This window comes from Panthera uncia, chromosome C2, assembly GCF_023721935.1.
Source record: "Panthera uncia isolate 11264 chromosome C2, Puncia_PCG_1.0, whole genome shotgun sequence".
NCBI classification, from domain to species: Eukaryota; Metazoa; Chordata; class Mammalia; order Carnivora; family Felidae; genus Panthera; species Panthera uncia.
Window position 1 is genome coordinate 110,716,423 of NC_064810.1, and position 12,602 is coordinate 110,729,024.

Below are 12,602 nucleotides of genomic sequence, written 5' to 3' on the forward strand. Positions count from 1 at the left end.
TTAACAATAGTCTCTCCCCTTCCTTTTCTGTCCAGTCTGGCCACACTTTCACGGCCCCCTCCGTGGACTGCCCTTCAGCCGCCTCTTCACCACTCAGGCCACAGGTTGCCACTCACTGCTAACTCTTCAGGTAATCTCACCCCCTCTTGGGGTTTGGGTCAGCCAAGTGTCTCTGTGCAGATGTGGTATGGGATGGGACAGGCCTTTCCTGCAGGGGTTGGGGAAGCCAGCCTTTCTTCCTCTGGAGAGAATGGCCCATGCTGTGCTATGTGGCAAGTCAACTGATGTGTACAGTAGTGGGGCATCACTTTTGATCTTTGTTTCTATTAAACTTGAACTGAGAAAAAAAAAAAAAAAAAGTCCCTGAGGGATTCAAATCCACACATCTGGCTGGATGTCTGGCATCAACTTCAAAATGAGACGTGTAAAAACTTCTGGAACAAAACTATTTAGAGATGCTAAAGGACAAATAATCCAAAACTGTCCAAAAGTAAACTTACCTAGACTCTCCCAAACTGACTTTTTTGGCCATGTCTCTCCCTCTCTTTCCCCTCCCTTGCTACTCCCACAAATCCTCCCTCTATTGTGGCCACAACAATCTAAATCAACGGCACAAATGACCATGGCACCTTCCTGCCTAAAACCCTCCAGTCGCATCCCAATCATAAGGCACCTAGGGAGTCTTATATGCCCACACCCCAACAGGCTTTACACTTGATGTTCCATTAATACCAACCTGCACACAAGATGACTGATCAACCCTCTGGCCCTTTTCCCATGCTGCTCCCTCTGCCAAGAATACTCTTAGCACCTTTTTTTAAAAAAAAAAAAAAACTCTTATAATATGCAGTAGTCAGAACTGCTTCCTTCAGAAAGCCTCTCTGAATTCTGGGTTGAACTACAAGTTCCACTTCTCAACTCCCTTAGTCCCCTGCGCATCCTTCCATTGGCCTTTGCCATAGTATATGGAAACTGTCCATTGACAAGCCTGTCTTCCCCACGAGACCGTAAGCTCTACCTGAGTGGAGAACATGTCTTTAAAGCCAGGCCAAAGCCTCTTAGTAAAGAACAGGACACCTTAAGAGCCCCAGAAGTGTAACCTGAACACTAACTTGTGAGCTCCTCTAGGACGGGGCTGTATCTCATTCCTGACAGCATCGGCCCAGTGGCCTGCACGCGACTGGATGTTCAAGGACCACACAAGCAGTGATACTTGGCCGAACAACAGAGCCTGACAAATTACCTGGATTTTAAAGAAATAGAGAGGATGGCAACCAACTTAGGATGTGGACTGAGGAAGCTATAAAATGCTGCACTGAGAAAATGTCTTTCCAAAAGCAAAGTAATATAGCAGACTTATTCTGTGGGTTCCCTCAAGGATTTTATCATTGAGAGTGCTGCATGGTATAATAAAAGGTAACTACAAGAACTTTCTTCTACACAGAAGCAACAAATCTTCACTCAGCTTGATCCAACATAGAAAAGTAAAAACATGAAACTTCAATCTGTAAATTATTTGGATGAGGAAAAAACTGGAATGTGACGTGAAAGTTGAAGGGGCAATTCTTAACTCGATTATCTCCTACGCTGAATTTTAACATAAAACAGCAAGGGCCAGGGACTTACCTGCAACATACAACTAAGTCCATAAACCAGGGGGCCATGCTGTGCACAGGAGAGGAAGTCTGAGAAGGCCAGCTGCACGGGACTCATGACGGGGCCAGGGGGGCCAGGGCTGGGGGCCCCGATGCTTGAGTTGTTTGGTCCTATCATCATGTGGGGCGAGTGGGCAGCAAGGAGGCTGGGGCTATCGCTCAGCAGCAAGGCAAGACGCCGGGCACAAAAGTAGGCAAGACGACGAGACAGGTAAGCCGACTGAACAAACTCGTCCGAATACTGAGAAGCACAAGGACAACGGGCTTCAGTCACATCTGATACTACTCGGTGAAACAACTATTTTAACAAAGACTTTTTTCATTAAGAGAAAAGGGGGGGGGGGTACTTCACAAGTACTGTAGAAACCAGTGCTGTCCAATAGAAACAACACAAGCCATATATGTAATTTTAAGTTTTCCATTAAAAAAATAACAGGCAAGTGGCACCTGGGTGGCTCAGTCGGTTGAGCTTCCGACTTCAGCTCAGGTCATGATCTCACAGTCTGTGAGCTCAAGCCCCATATCAAGCTCTATGCTGTCAGTTCAGAGCCTGCAGCCTTCTTCTGATTCTGTCTCCCTGTCTCTCTGCCCCTCCCCTACTCACACTCTGTCTCTCAAAATATGAATAAACGTTAAAAAAAATTTTTTAATAAATAAATAACAGGCAAAATTAAATAAGTAACGTATTTTATTTAGCCTATCATACCCAAAACACTATCATTTCAACAGGGAATCAACACAAAAAGATTTCATGAGACATTATACACTCTTTTCTGAACTAAATGTGAAATCTGGTGTGCGTTTACACTAAGAGCACATATCAAATTGCACTTGTCATAGCTCGAGGGCTCGAAAGCTACCTGGGGCTAGTGGCTACTCTAATGGACAGCATGGGCACAGACCATCACAGGGAGGATACACAGGACACCCGCACAGTGTAGTCTCCAGGAGGGTACGAGGGAGAGGAAGAGAATTACTTTTCACTAGATACTCTTTCATATTGCTTAAATGACCAAATGCATGTATTAACTTTCCAGGAAATCTTTATGTTTTCTAAGTAAATCGTAACCAAATAACCTAAATTTTTAGCAGATCTTAAAGCAATCATTAAAACAGGAAGTTCCCACCCCCAGTGGCTCAAAGAATGTCAAATGAATATAAAAGATCCTCTAATGCTTAAAAAGAGATGATTTTGTTTTGTTTTCACAGACATCTGTGCGAATGGGGCGATAGTATGTAAAGAGCTGTCTGCTTAGCTCACCGACGGGAGGCATTAGCGCAGGTGAGAATACTTTAGAAGGACACATGGTTAAAAACTATGAACGTGGCTGACACATGTGGAGTAGCATCAAGCCATTTTTCCCTTCTGTCCCAAAGATAATGTTCTTCCTCTTCCACCTCTACATACTTAATCATCCTAATCAGACTCCTCTCTTGCCCATAAAATCAGCTGGCTCGTGGTCACATGTACTGTACCTGCAGCATGAGTGGTAACAAGAGTTTAAGAAGGTCATCATCCATCGGTCTGATCTTCTCTAACACATCCAAGATCCATGTCAAATATTCATGTTTTTCTAGCATTCCTTCCTTCAATGAAAGAGAAAGTCACACTGATGACGTTAAAGCAAGACCAATTCATATTCAAAAAGGAGCACTGTAACTCTTTTGCTGAAGTGTAATTTTACTACTGTGATTTGTGTTGTATGGTCTCCTTGACCACACCCCAAATTCTAAACGAAACAAAGTGCCAGTGTGATTCTGTATAATCGGTTTGGGGTGGGTTTTTTGGTTTTCTTTTTTTCTTGGTAATCTGCTTCATTCTAAATTGAAAACAATTCCTATGAGAAAGGAAATTCAGAAGCTTTCAGACTCTGAGGACATGTCAAGCATGTGGCCAGATTTCCAGGGAGTATGAACTTATGTCACAGGAGGAAACTTGTCCACTGGTAATAATTATAAAGAACAAAAGCCCCCATCACACTATCATCTCAGCAAGCATTTGAAAATCCCATTAGGTCTAATGCCCTCCCAATAACCCCTGCCTCTATCCTAAAATGAATTTCAGATACTATAACCTATGCATGAAATATAACCTTGAAAAATCAACATAATGGCCTAATTAACTGTTAACAAATGAAAAAAATTATAATAAAATAATGTATAAATGTTCCAACATAACTACACTGAAAATAACAACACACCTCAGATTTCCAAAATGTCCCAGAGGTGGTCTAGCCCCTCTTGCACCGTTAACATTTTCATTTACTACTTTCATATAAACACACACACACACGTACATATAAACCAACTATTCTTCTATGATATTCTATGTGTGTATGTATTTAATATCATGTTACAGTTTTGTATTATGACCTACATCATGAAAGAATCTTCAAGATAGAAACAAAAAGATACGCTTTCTGGGAAAGACACTTGTATCTTTAAGGTCATTCTGATAACCACCTTAGTAGTTAATATGAATGCCTACTTTACTCCTAGCAACTTTTTCTTACCTATTTATCACCAGTGGTCCACTACCATGGTTATCAGAGATTTGTGTGAAAATATACTGACAAATTATAGCTTCAGTATTTAAAAGATAACAGTGACACTGGCATGGCATCAAGATATCTACTGGTTGCTAATTTCTAAATTTTAAAATGCCTTAAATCCAAGAGTTAAATGGTTAGTCACAAAAAAGTACAATTTAAAATTTTAAGACCAGTGAATTTGAAGTTGATAAAGAAATGAATAAAATAGAATTCTGTACTTAACATATAGGAGATGGCAAGTGCAAGGTTCAAAAACAAGTCTTCATAAATATGACTTTCAACGGCTACACATCCATCCTCAAGATGCCTCTGTGTACATACCCACACCCTTATTTCTGCACATGTATCTGCAGGTGTATGTACTAAGTCAGTTTCACATTTCAGAATATGGCAAATTAAAATATACTAAACTTTTAAATTCAAACATTAGTGACCCAATTAAATTCATCCGTTTAGGACCTGCTTCCTATAAAGGAGATACTGATTTCCATGTTCCCAATACACAAAGTAATCCTTCCAAAAACATTAAGCATGTTGACACACTTTTTTGAAGATGCAGACTAAATCCTCCACCCAAAGTCGTTAAAAACTCAGAGCAGGCACCAAGGGAGTCCTCTGCTAAATGGAACTTGCATTTGTAAGAGTTGTTTCAACTGCTTTAAAACTAACAATGCTACTTGCCAAAAGGACCAGGCTTTTTCCCACTTTGAGCTCTTAGGAAAATTCTCTTACAGTCTGGAAATTATAAAGCTCTAAAAGGAAAATTTAGAAACTACATATCCTTTTTATCCCTTTCCTCTTTGGTCAAGATAACAGGTAGTCAAAGTCTCTGCTAGTCATAAAACTTCAGCTGAATACACTTCTCCCTCTTCCTCACTAGGAATAAAGACTGAAGCAAAAAACAGCACAAGTGCCCTCTTCTGGTCAATATGATTTACATCAGCTTCTCGGAGAGGAGGATTCAGTCATTCCTCAATGGCCTTATTCATCCTCCCAACTACATTTTAAACTGCTGCTGAGCCAAATTAACATGACCCTCTTATGGAGAAACTAAGCCCTAATGGAGATCTATGAGACAGGAAATACCCACACAAATATTTTCTGAATGTATCTAATTTTTGTAAAAGAAAAGGTTTACAGGGATTATATTTAATACAGCAAAGGCAAAGTAATTAACTGCATTAAAAGGGCTAAGACAATTGAAAGCTGGAGATCAATATATCCAATAGAAGCTGTCATGTCAGGGCAAAGGTGTTACCTTCAATACAACTCAAGGTGAGAAATGTCAGACTGCTTTCTTTCAACGTATTGGTTCATATAAAGATATCACTTGACTCCTAAAAAATTAAACTATAAAGTATTTGCTCTCTTCTTAAAAGCAAGCTAGACAGCCTTGAGGTTCTTGGGAAGGTTACCTGGAACATGTGAAATGCCAACTTTTCGTTGTATTCCCATTGCTTCATGGCTTGCTCCACATCTGGTGGCACCGGGACAGGACCGTCACTTGTGCTGGAAGCCATGTGGTAAAAGTCAGAAATCTTGGCCAGCTGCTCTCGAAGATATCTGGTAGATATTTGTGTCCACTCTGCGTTAAAAAAAAAAAAAAAAAATTTTGTTTTAATTTCCAGACAAGATGGATAGAATAATTAATGTTTTCTCCCCCTTTCTGACAATCTTAAGGATGTACATATAAAACAAACATCTATTACAAAAAAGTGGTTTTGACACAGCAAGCACTGTGCGAAGAAGTACAACCACCCCAGAGCCTTTGAGTAATGCAAGGTGGCCAGACCTAGTAGGAATGTTGGACAGCTCTTGGGTGGAAAGGGCGGCTCTCCCCTTGCGCCTCTGTGACCCCTAAGCTAGGAGAAGAGTTGCCCACACTTGAGTTATGTGCATTTAGTGATGCTCTAGGAGCATAAAAGATTTTTTGCATACAAAAAGCCACAAGCAGGAAATAGAACTGTGGAGGTGAGTACTTCAAGAAATTTCAATTCTACTGAAGAATTCAAAATCCTTCAAATGCAAGTCTTAAGGTAGATTTTTCAGGCTCCAAGTTGGATTTCTAACATGCCTAATTAAGATCTGTTTTGTTTTCTTCAGTCTGTAAGAGGACTGGCATTCGCCGTGGGCTGGCCCTTCACAGCATTCCGACCTGCACTCTCCCTCTCCCCGCACCTGCCAGAAACACAAGCGCGGCTGCCTCTTAGACAGCCATCTGGACCTTCAATTAGTCTCCGCTCCACAACCAACACAGGATGCCTCAGAACTCAATCAGAAAGAGTAGTGAGCAACAAAAGGTAGGAGTACAGAAAGGAAATAGGAAAAGTACCATTACAAAAAACAAAAAAACAAAAAACAAACAAACAAAAAAAAACACTAAAATTATTCAAAAATGTCTGCCAGAGGGGCACGAATTAAATCAGTGTGTTGCCTCTGGCAACCGTGAGGGATGTGATGCCAACTTTAGCCCATTCTGTGGATAAAAATGTAATAATTGCATGCTCACAGCCAAATTTCCCCAAGGATTAGTGAAACAGCATTTCAGAAGAAACCACCCTACTGAAACGTTACCACACAATGCTGTTTTCCCATTATCCAGGCAATTGGCTCTCCCGCCTTATTTTTAAAGGAAACTATCTTGACAAAAGTAGGAGCAGAAACTAAACATCTGTTGGGGACTGAGGGCTTTGTTTTTATTTTTTAAGTACTGTTAAAAGTACTTGACAACAGTCCAGAGAGAACTACTGTTAAGTTTTGGTCTAAACAACTTAGTCTCATTGTGTCTTATTTAAAATTTTCAGATGCACGTGTTAAACTGTAGTAATTAAGCCAATGCAAAAAGATGAACAGATACTAGGTCAACATTCTGTCCCTAGTGTAACAGTATTTTAGAAAGCACCACCAATAACATATTAATATTCATCTATCAGCATTAAAGACATAACAATACATTATCAGCATCATCATCTGATGCCCCCATTATGAACTAATAGTCTCAAGGAACTCGTTTGACAAAACAAAATGCCCACCATCAGATGAGATAAGTTTAGCTTGGCTATAATAAGCAAAAACAAAAATAACAGGGATCCAAATCCTAGCTTTTGTGTGCCAAGCCTTGCTATTAACTCTCTCAGCATGGTACCATCCTCAATACCCCCACAGAATATTTCAGCCTCAAGAGCTAAAAATAACTCACATATTCACACACCACCTACTTCGTCCAGGGTATATCTTCTTTTCAAGATTGTTAAATACATAAGAAACATGTGTTCACTACAGAAAATGTGTAATGCAGAGATAAAAAAAAATCTGTAATCCCATCACTCATAATTAAATACTCTAGTATATATCTTTTCAGTCATTTTTCCTTTATATGTGCTGGGATTTTTTTTATTTTTATTAAAATAAATCTTTAATGTTTATTTTTGAAGAGACAGAGCATGAGAGGGGGAGGGGCAGAGAGCGAGGGAGACACAGAATCTAAAGCAGGCTCCAGGCTCTGAGCTGTCAGCACAGAGCCTGACACAGGGCTCAAACTCATGAACTGTGAGATCATGACCCAAGCTGAAGGTAGATGCTTAACCTTAACCAACTGAGCCACCCAGGCGTCCCTATGCTGGAATGTTTATATAAACATGCATTTCTTTTAAAAATTATGCTGAGGGGCGCCTGGGTGGCTCAGTCGGTTAAGCGTCCGACTTCAGCTCAGGTCACGATCTCGCGGTCCGTGAGTTCGAGCCCCGCATCGGGCTCTGGGCTGACTGCTCAGAGCCTGGAGCCTGCTTCCGATTCTGTGTCTCCCTCTCTCTCTGCCCCTCCCCCGTTCATGCTGTCTCTCCCTGTCTCAAAAAATAAATAAACGTTAAAAAAAAAAAAATTATGCTGAATAGGACATTCCACAATCTGAACTCCTTGTGGGATTCAAATGGTATGCAAATGTAGGTCTCTTGTGTAGTGTTTTTTAACACTAACTATATTTAACTGGCAGTAAGTTATCACATCAATCAGATAGATTCAGAGGTCTGGGACATAAGAGTCTACAGAGGATTAGTATAAAATTAGGATGCACACAAAATGTTTATTAAAAACTGAAAACAGAAAATAACAAACGGCCCCCAGTCTTCCAACACCACGAAATTATTAGGATCCACTGACATCCCTCATGCTTAGTTAGGACAAATAATGAAAACCAAGCAGGGCTGGGGGGTGGGGGCCGCAGTGGCAAGGCAGGCAATGGTTCTCAGCCCTGGGTGTGAATTCAGTCCCAGGGGGAACTTCGACCAAATTCCAGTGCCTTCAGTTCCTCCTGACAGATCTAGACTTAACTGGCTGGAGGAAGGAGCTGTTTTTTATCAGGTGATAAAAAGAAAATAGGAATGGATAAAAGTCACAGGGAAGATGGGCGGGGGGGAGGGGTGAGGGTAGGATGTGCAGTGTTCAAAGGTGCAAAAGGTGCAGAAAGTGACCAAGGAGACCACTCTGAATGTGGAGCAAGCAGCTCTAAATTCAAGCAGCTCCAAGGATACGGCCACATTTGCAGTTCACTGATGTCAAGCAGAACTCCAGGTCCGTGAAGCCGGATTATTAGAAAGTGTGTCCACATAATTCACATTGAGAGTGAGTGGCACCAGGAATCAGGACTGAAAAGAATGACTGGTCCCTTTGACAACACTCCCCGGAACCTCCATGAATCCCACAGCCACTTATTGCCTCTTTGTTAATGCCTAATGCCCAAGACAGAAGGGGTTTCGGAGGTCATACAGCTCACCCTAGCGTTTTATAGATCCGGCACAGCAGGCTTATGCAAGGTCATACAGCTAAGCCAGAAGTACACCAACAGGTGTGAGATGCCCCACTGTAGTACATGAAAATATGTAAATCGACAAACACATAAAGGTCATAACAGACATGCACCAAGTTCCGTTAAAGATGATCCTCCTTGGCCTGGAATACCTGCAGTATTAATAAGAAAACTGGGAGCCTGACAGAGGAGGAATCTACCCTGGGGGCAAACACAAAGCATGCCAAATGCAGCAAGGCTCAAGGGGAAGGTATCCTGGCAGCAAAACATTAGTTGAGAAGCAATAGAGGGGCTGCATTTAGTGGTTTTGCTAAAATGAACTTTGGAACAGGATGGCCTTGGGTCCAAATTCTAATTCTGCTACTTGCCTGTGTGATGTGAAACAAGGTATCTAACTTCTGCTAAGTCTCGATTTCCTCCTCTGCAATAGGAATCAATAATACACACACACACACACACACACACACACACGAGTTACCGTAAGGATGAGTTACTTAGCATGGTGCATACAGTGCAGAAATAGATCAATATGTGGTAGTTATCATCACTATTATTGGGATGAAAAGTTTCCTGAAAGGAGACTAAGGGTTAGATCTTGACTGTCAGAGGATAGCATCTGTTGTCACTGATGTTAGACCCTGCCACTGCCACAGCTGAGCTGCCAAGCCTAACATAATGCTCTGGATAAGGATTTATAAAATCAAACAATGAGTTTCATGGTTCCAAAACCTTCAATGGATCAGCAATCCTTAATGAATTAAGGCCAAACTCCTTACCTGGAACTTAAAATCATTTCAATTGCTACCTATCAGTAAGTACCTGAAGTTGCTTTCTGACTCTCATGCCCATGATGCTCTTTACCTACAATACCTCCTCTACTCACCTGTGTTCACTTGTGATAATTTTTCTGGACCCAATTCAAACGTGGCATTGAATATGAAGCCTTCTCTAGTCTCTGGACACCAAGCCACCATCTAACGGGGCTCTCTCTGTTCTCTGATAGATCAGAATTTCTGTTCTTTCATCCTCTATCTCTTTCATCTCCATAAAACTATGTCTTATATAGTCAACATCAGAGTACTAATGTGAATCAATACACAATAAGGTGCTGCCCAAAATAACTACTAAATTAAGTCACTCCCCAATTATTCTGCCTCCCAAATCTTCCTACAAACATCTTTGCTTTTTAGGGTTTTTTCTTTGTTTTTGTTTTTTGTTGTTGTTGTTTGTTTGTTTGTTTCTTTAGAGAGAGAACATTCAAGCAGGGGGAGAGGGGCAGAGGGACAGAGAGAATCTTAAGCAGACTCTATGCTAAACACAGAGCTCAATGCAGGGCTCAATCCCACAACCCTGGGATCATGACCTGAGCTGAAATCAAAAGTCAGATGCTCAACTGACTGAGTCACCCAGACGCCCCTCTGCTTTTTAGTTTAAACTCATCACTGCATACCTACCTTTCAACACCATTTAGGAAATGCCAAATTCCCTGTCTAGTATGCTCTGTCTTTGTTACAGCCAACACATCTAGAAGCACCTGCTAGTCAATGTACTGCAAAAGGCCCAACCAAATACTTAAGTTTCATTTCTCTTTAATAAACTTCCGGTAAGTACATATGTGCGTCCTTTAATTTTGTGAGGCTCATTTTCCTGGCCAAATTCTTTCCTCTGATATCAAAGCCAGTGGGAACTCACTGTGGAAAATAAATCCAACAGAGATTATTTAAAACTTCAACCAGTCCCAGAGACTAAGGTGCACATTTTTAAGGTGATCCACTTGATCTAAAACTTAAGTCAAAGATGACAGTTTCCTTGAAGGAGAAACTCGTCCTAGAAAATTCTTCCTCTGGCTACACCACTAAAACAAAAGTCCTTGCTTCTCCACAAAGGGAACAGCCTGCTTCTCAAAACTGTAGGATGTTGAGGGTTTAATCAGCCTGACTTTGGTGCATATTGATTGAGGAAAAAAAAAAAAAACTTCATACATGTAAGACACAACACATTCCACTTCTAAATACTCAGTAAGAATGACTGAAAGATTTTCTACCATTTTTTCTCATATTTTCTATTGTTAAAAGGCTTTCTTGATCAAAGGATACCATCGATCAAGTGAAAAGACAACCTACAAATTGGTAGAAAAATATTTGCAAGTCACCTATCTGATAAGAGACCTGGATCCAGAGCCTATAATGAACTATAACAACTTGATGATAACAAGATAAATAACCCATTTTTTTTTAATTGGCAAATGATCTGAATAGACATTCTCCAAGAAGATAAACAAATGGCCAATAAGCAGATGAAAAGATGCTCAACATCATTAGCTACCAGGAAAATGTTATTCAAAACCACAATGATATACCACTGGGGCAGTGATAAAAAGACACATAACATCAAGTGGTGGTGAGGATGTGTACAATTTAGAATCCTCATGCCTTGCTGGTAGGCATGTAAAATGCAAAACAGTTTGGCATTTCCTCAAAAAGTTAAAAGTGGAGTTGCCATAAAACCCATCAATTCCACAACTATATTCCCAGAAGAAATCAAAGCACATGTCCACACCAAGATTCATCAAGAAATGTTTGTAGTAGCATGATTCACAATAACCAAAAAGTGAAAGCCACCCAAATGTCCGTTAACTGGTGAATGGATAAATGTGTTATATGCATACAAATACCATTCAGCCCTGAGAAGGCATGAAATGAACTGCTGACACATACTACAACATGGATGAACCTTGAAAACATTATGCTAACTGGAAGTAGGCAGTTTCAAAGGACCACATATTGTAGGATTCCATTTATATGAAATGTTAAGAATAGGCCAATCTAGAGGGGCTAATTAGATTGCCTAGTGTAGATGGGGAGGGAGGGCAAATGAGAAGTGATGGCTAAAGAGTACATGATTTCTTTCAAAGGCAACAAAAATGTCCTAAAATGTGGCCATGGCAAGAATATGCAATGAGGAAAGACAATCACTTCAATAAATGGTTCTGGTAAAACTGGACAGCTGCGTGTTAAAGAATAAAGCTGGACCACTTTGTAATACTACACACAGAAATCAACTCAAAAGGGATTAATGACCTAAATGTGAGACATAAAACTCTTAGAAGAGAACATAGGTAATAATCTCTTTGACATCAGCTGTAGCAACATTTTTCTAGATAGGTCTCTTCAGGCAAGGGAAACAAAAGCAAAAAAATTAAACTACTCGGACTGCACCAAAAACTTGTATGCAACAAGGAAACCATCACCAAAACAAAAAGAAAACCTACTGAATTAGGGAAGAGATCTGCAACTGACATACCTAATAAAGGGGTTCACATGCAAAAGATGTAGAGAACTTCAACACCACCGAAATAACAATCTGATTTTAAAATGGGCAGAGAATCTAAATAGACATTTTTCCAAAGAAGACATACAGAAGGCCAACAGACACATGAAAAGACGATCATCAGGGAAATGCAAATCAAAACCACAATGAGACACCACCTCACATCTGTCAGAATGGCAAGAATCAAAAGCCCAACAAAGAAGTATTGGCAAAGATGTGCCCTGTTAGACATTCCTCAAAAAATTAAAAGCAGAATTACCA

General features: G+C 40.4%; 1 protein-coding gene across 16 annotated transcripts in view; it reads right to left on the reverse strand.

The window, feature by feature from the left end:
• The window catches only part of MED12L (mediator complex subunit 12L), a 336,247-nt gene that overhangs the window by 263,532 nt on the left and 60,113 nt on the right, over positions 1–12,602 (reverse strand). For all 16 annotated transcript variants that reach the window (XM_049629661.1, XM_049629655.1, XM_049629653.1 and 13 more), the window contains 3 exons: positions 5,623–5,792; positions 3,132–3,242; positions 1,627–1,896 (listed from right to left, as the gene is read on the reverse strand). In XM_049629661.1, coding sequence (XP_049485618.1) covers positions 1,627–1,896; positions 3,132–3,242; positions 5,623–5,792 — 551 coding nt within the window. The remainder of the gene's footprint in view (positions 1–1,626; positions 1,897–3,131; positions 3,243–5,622; positions 5,793–12,602) is intronic.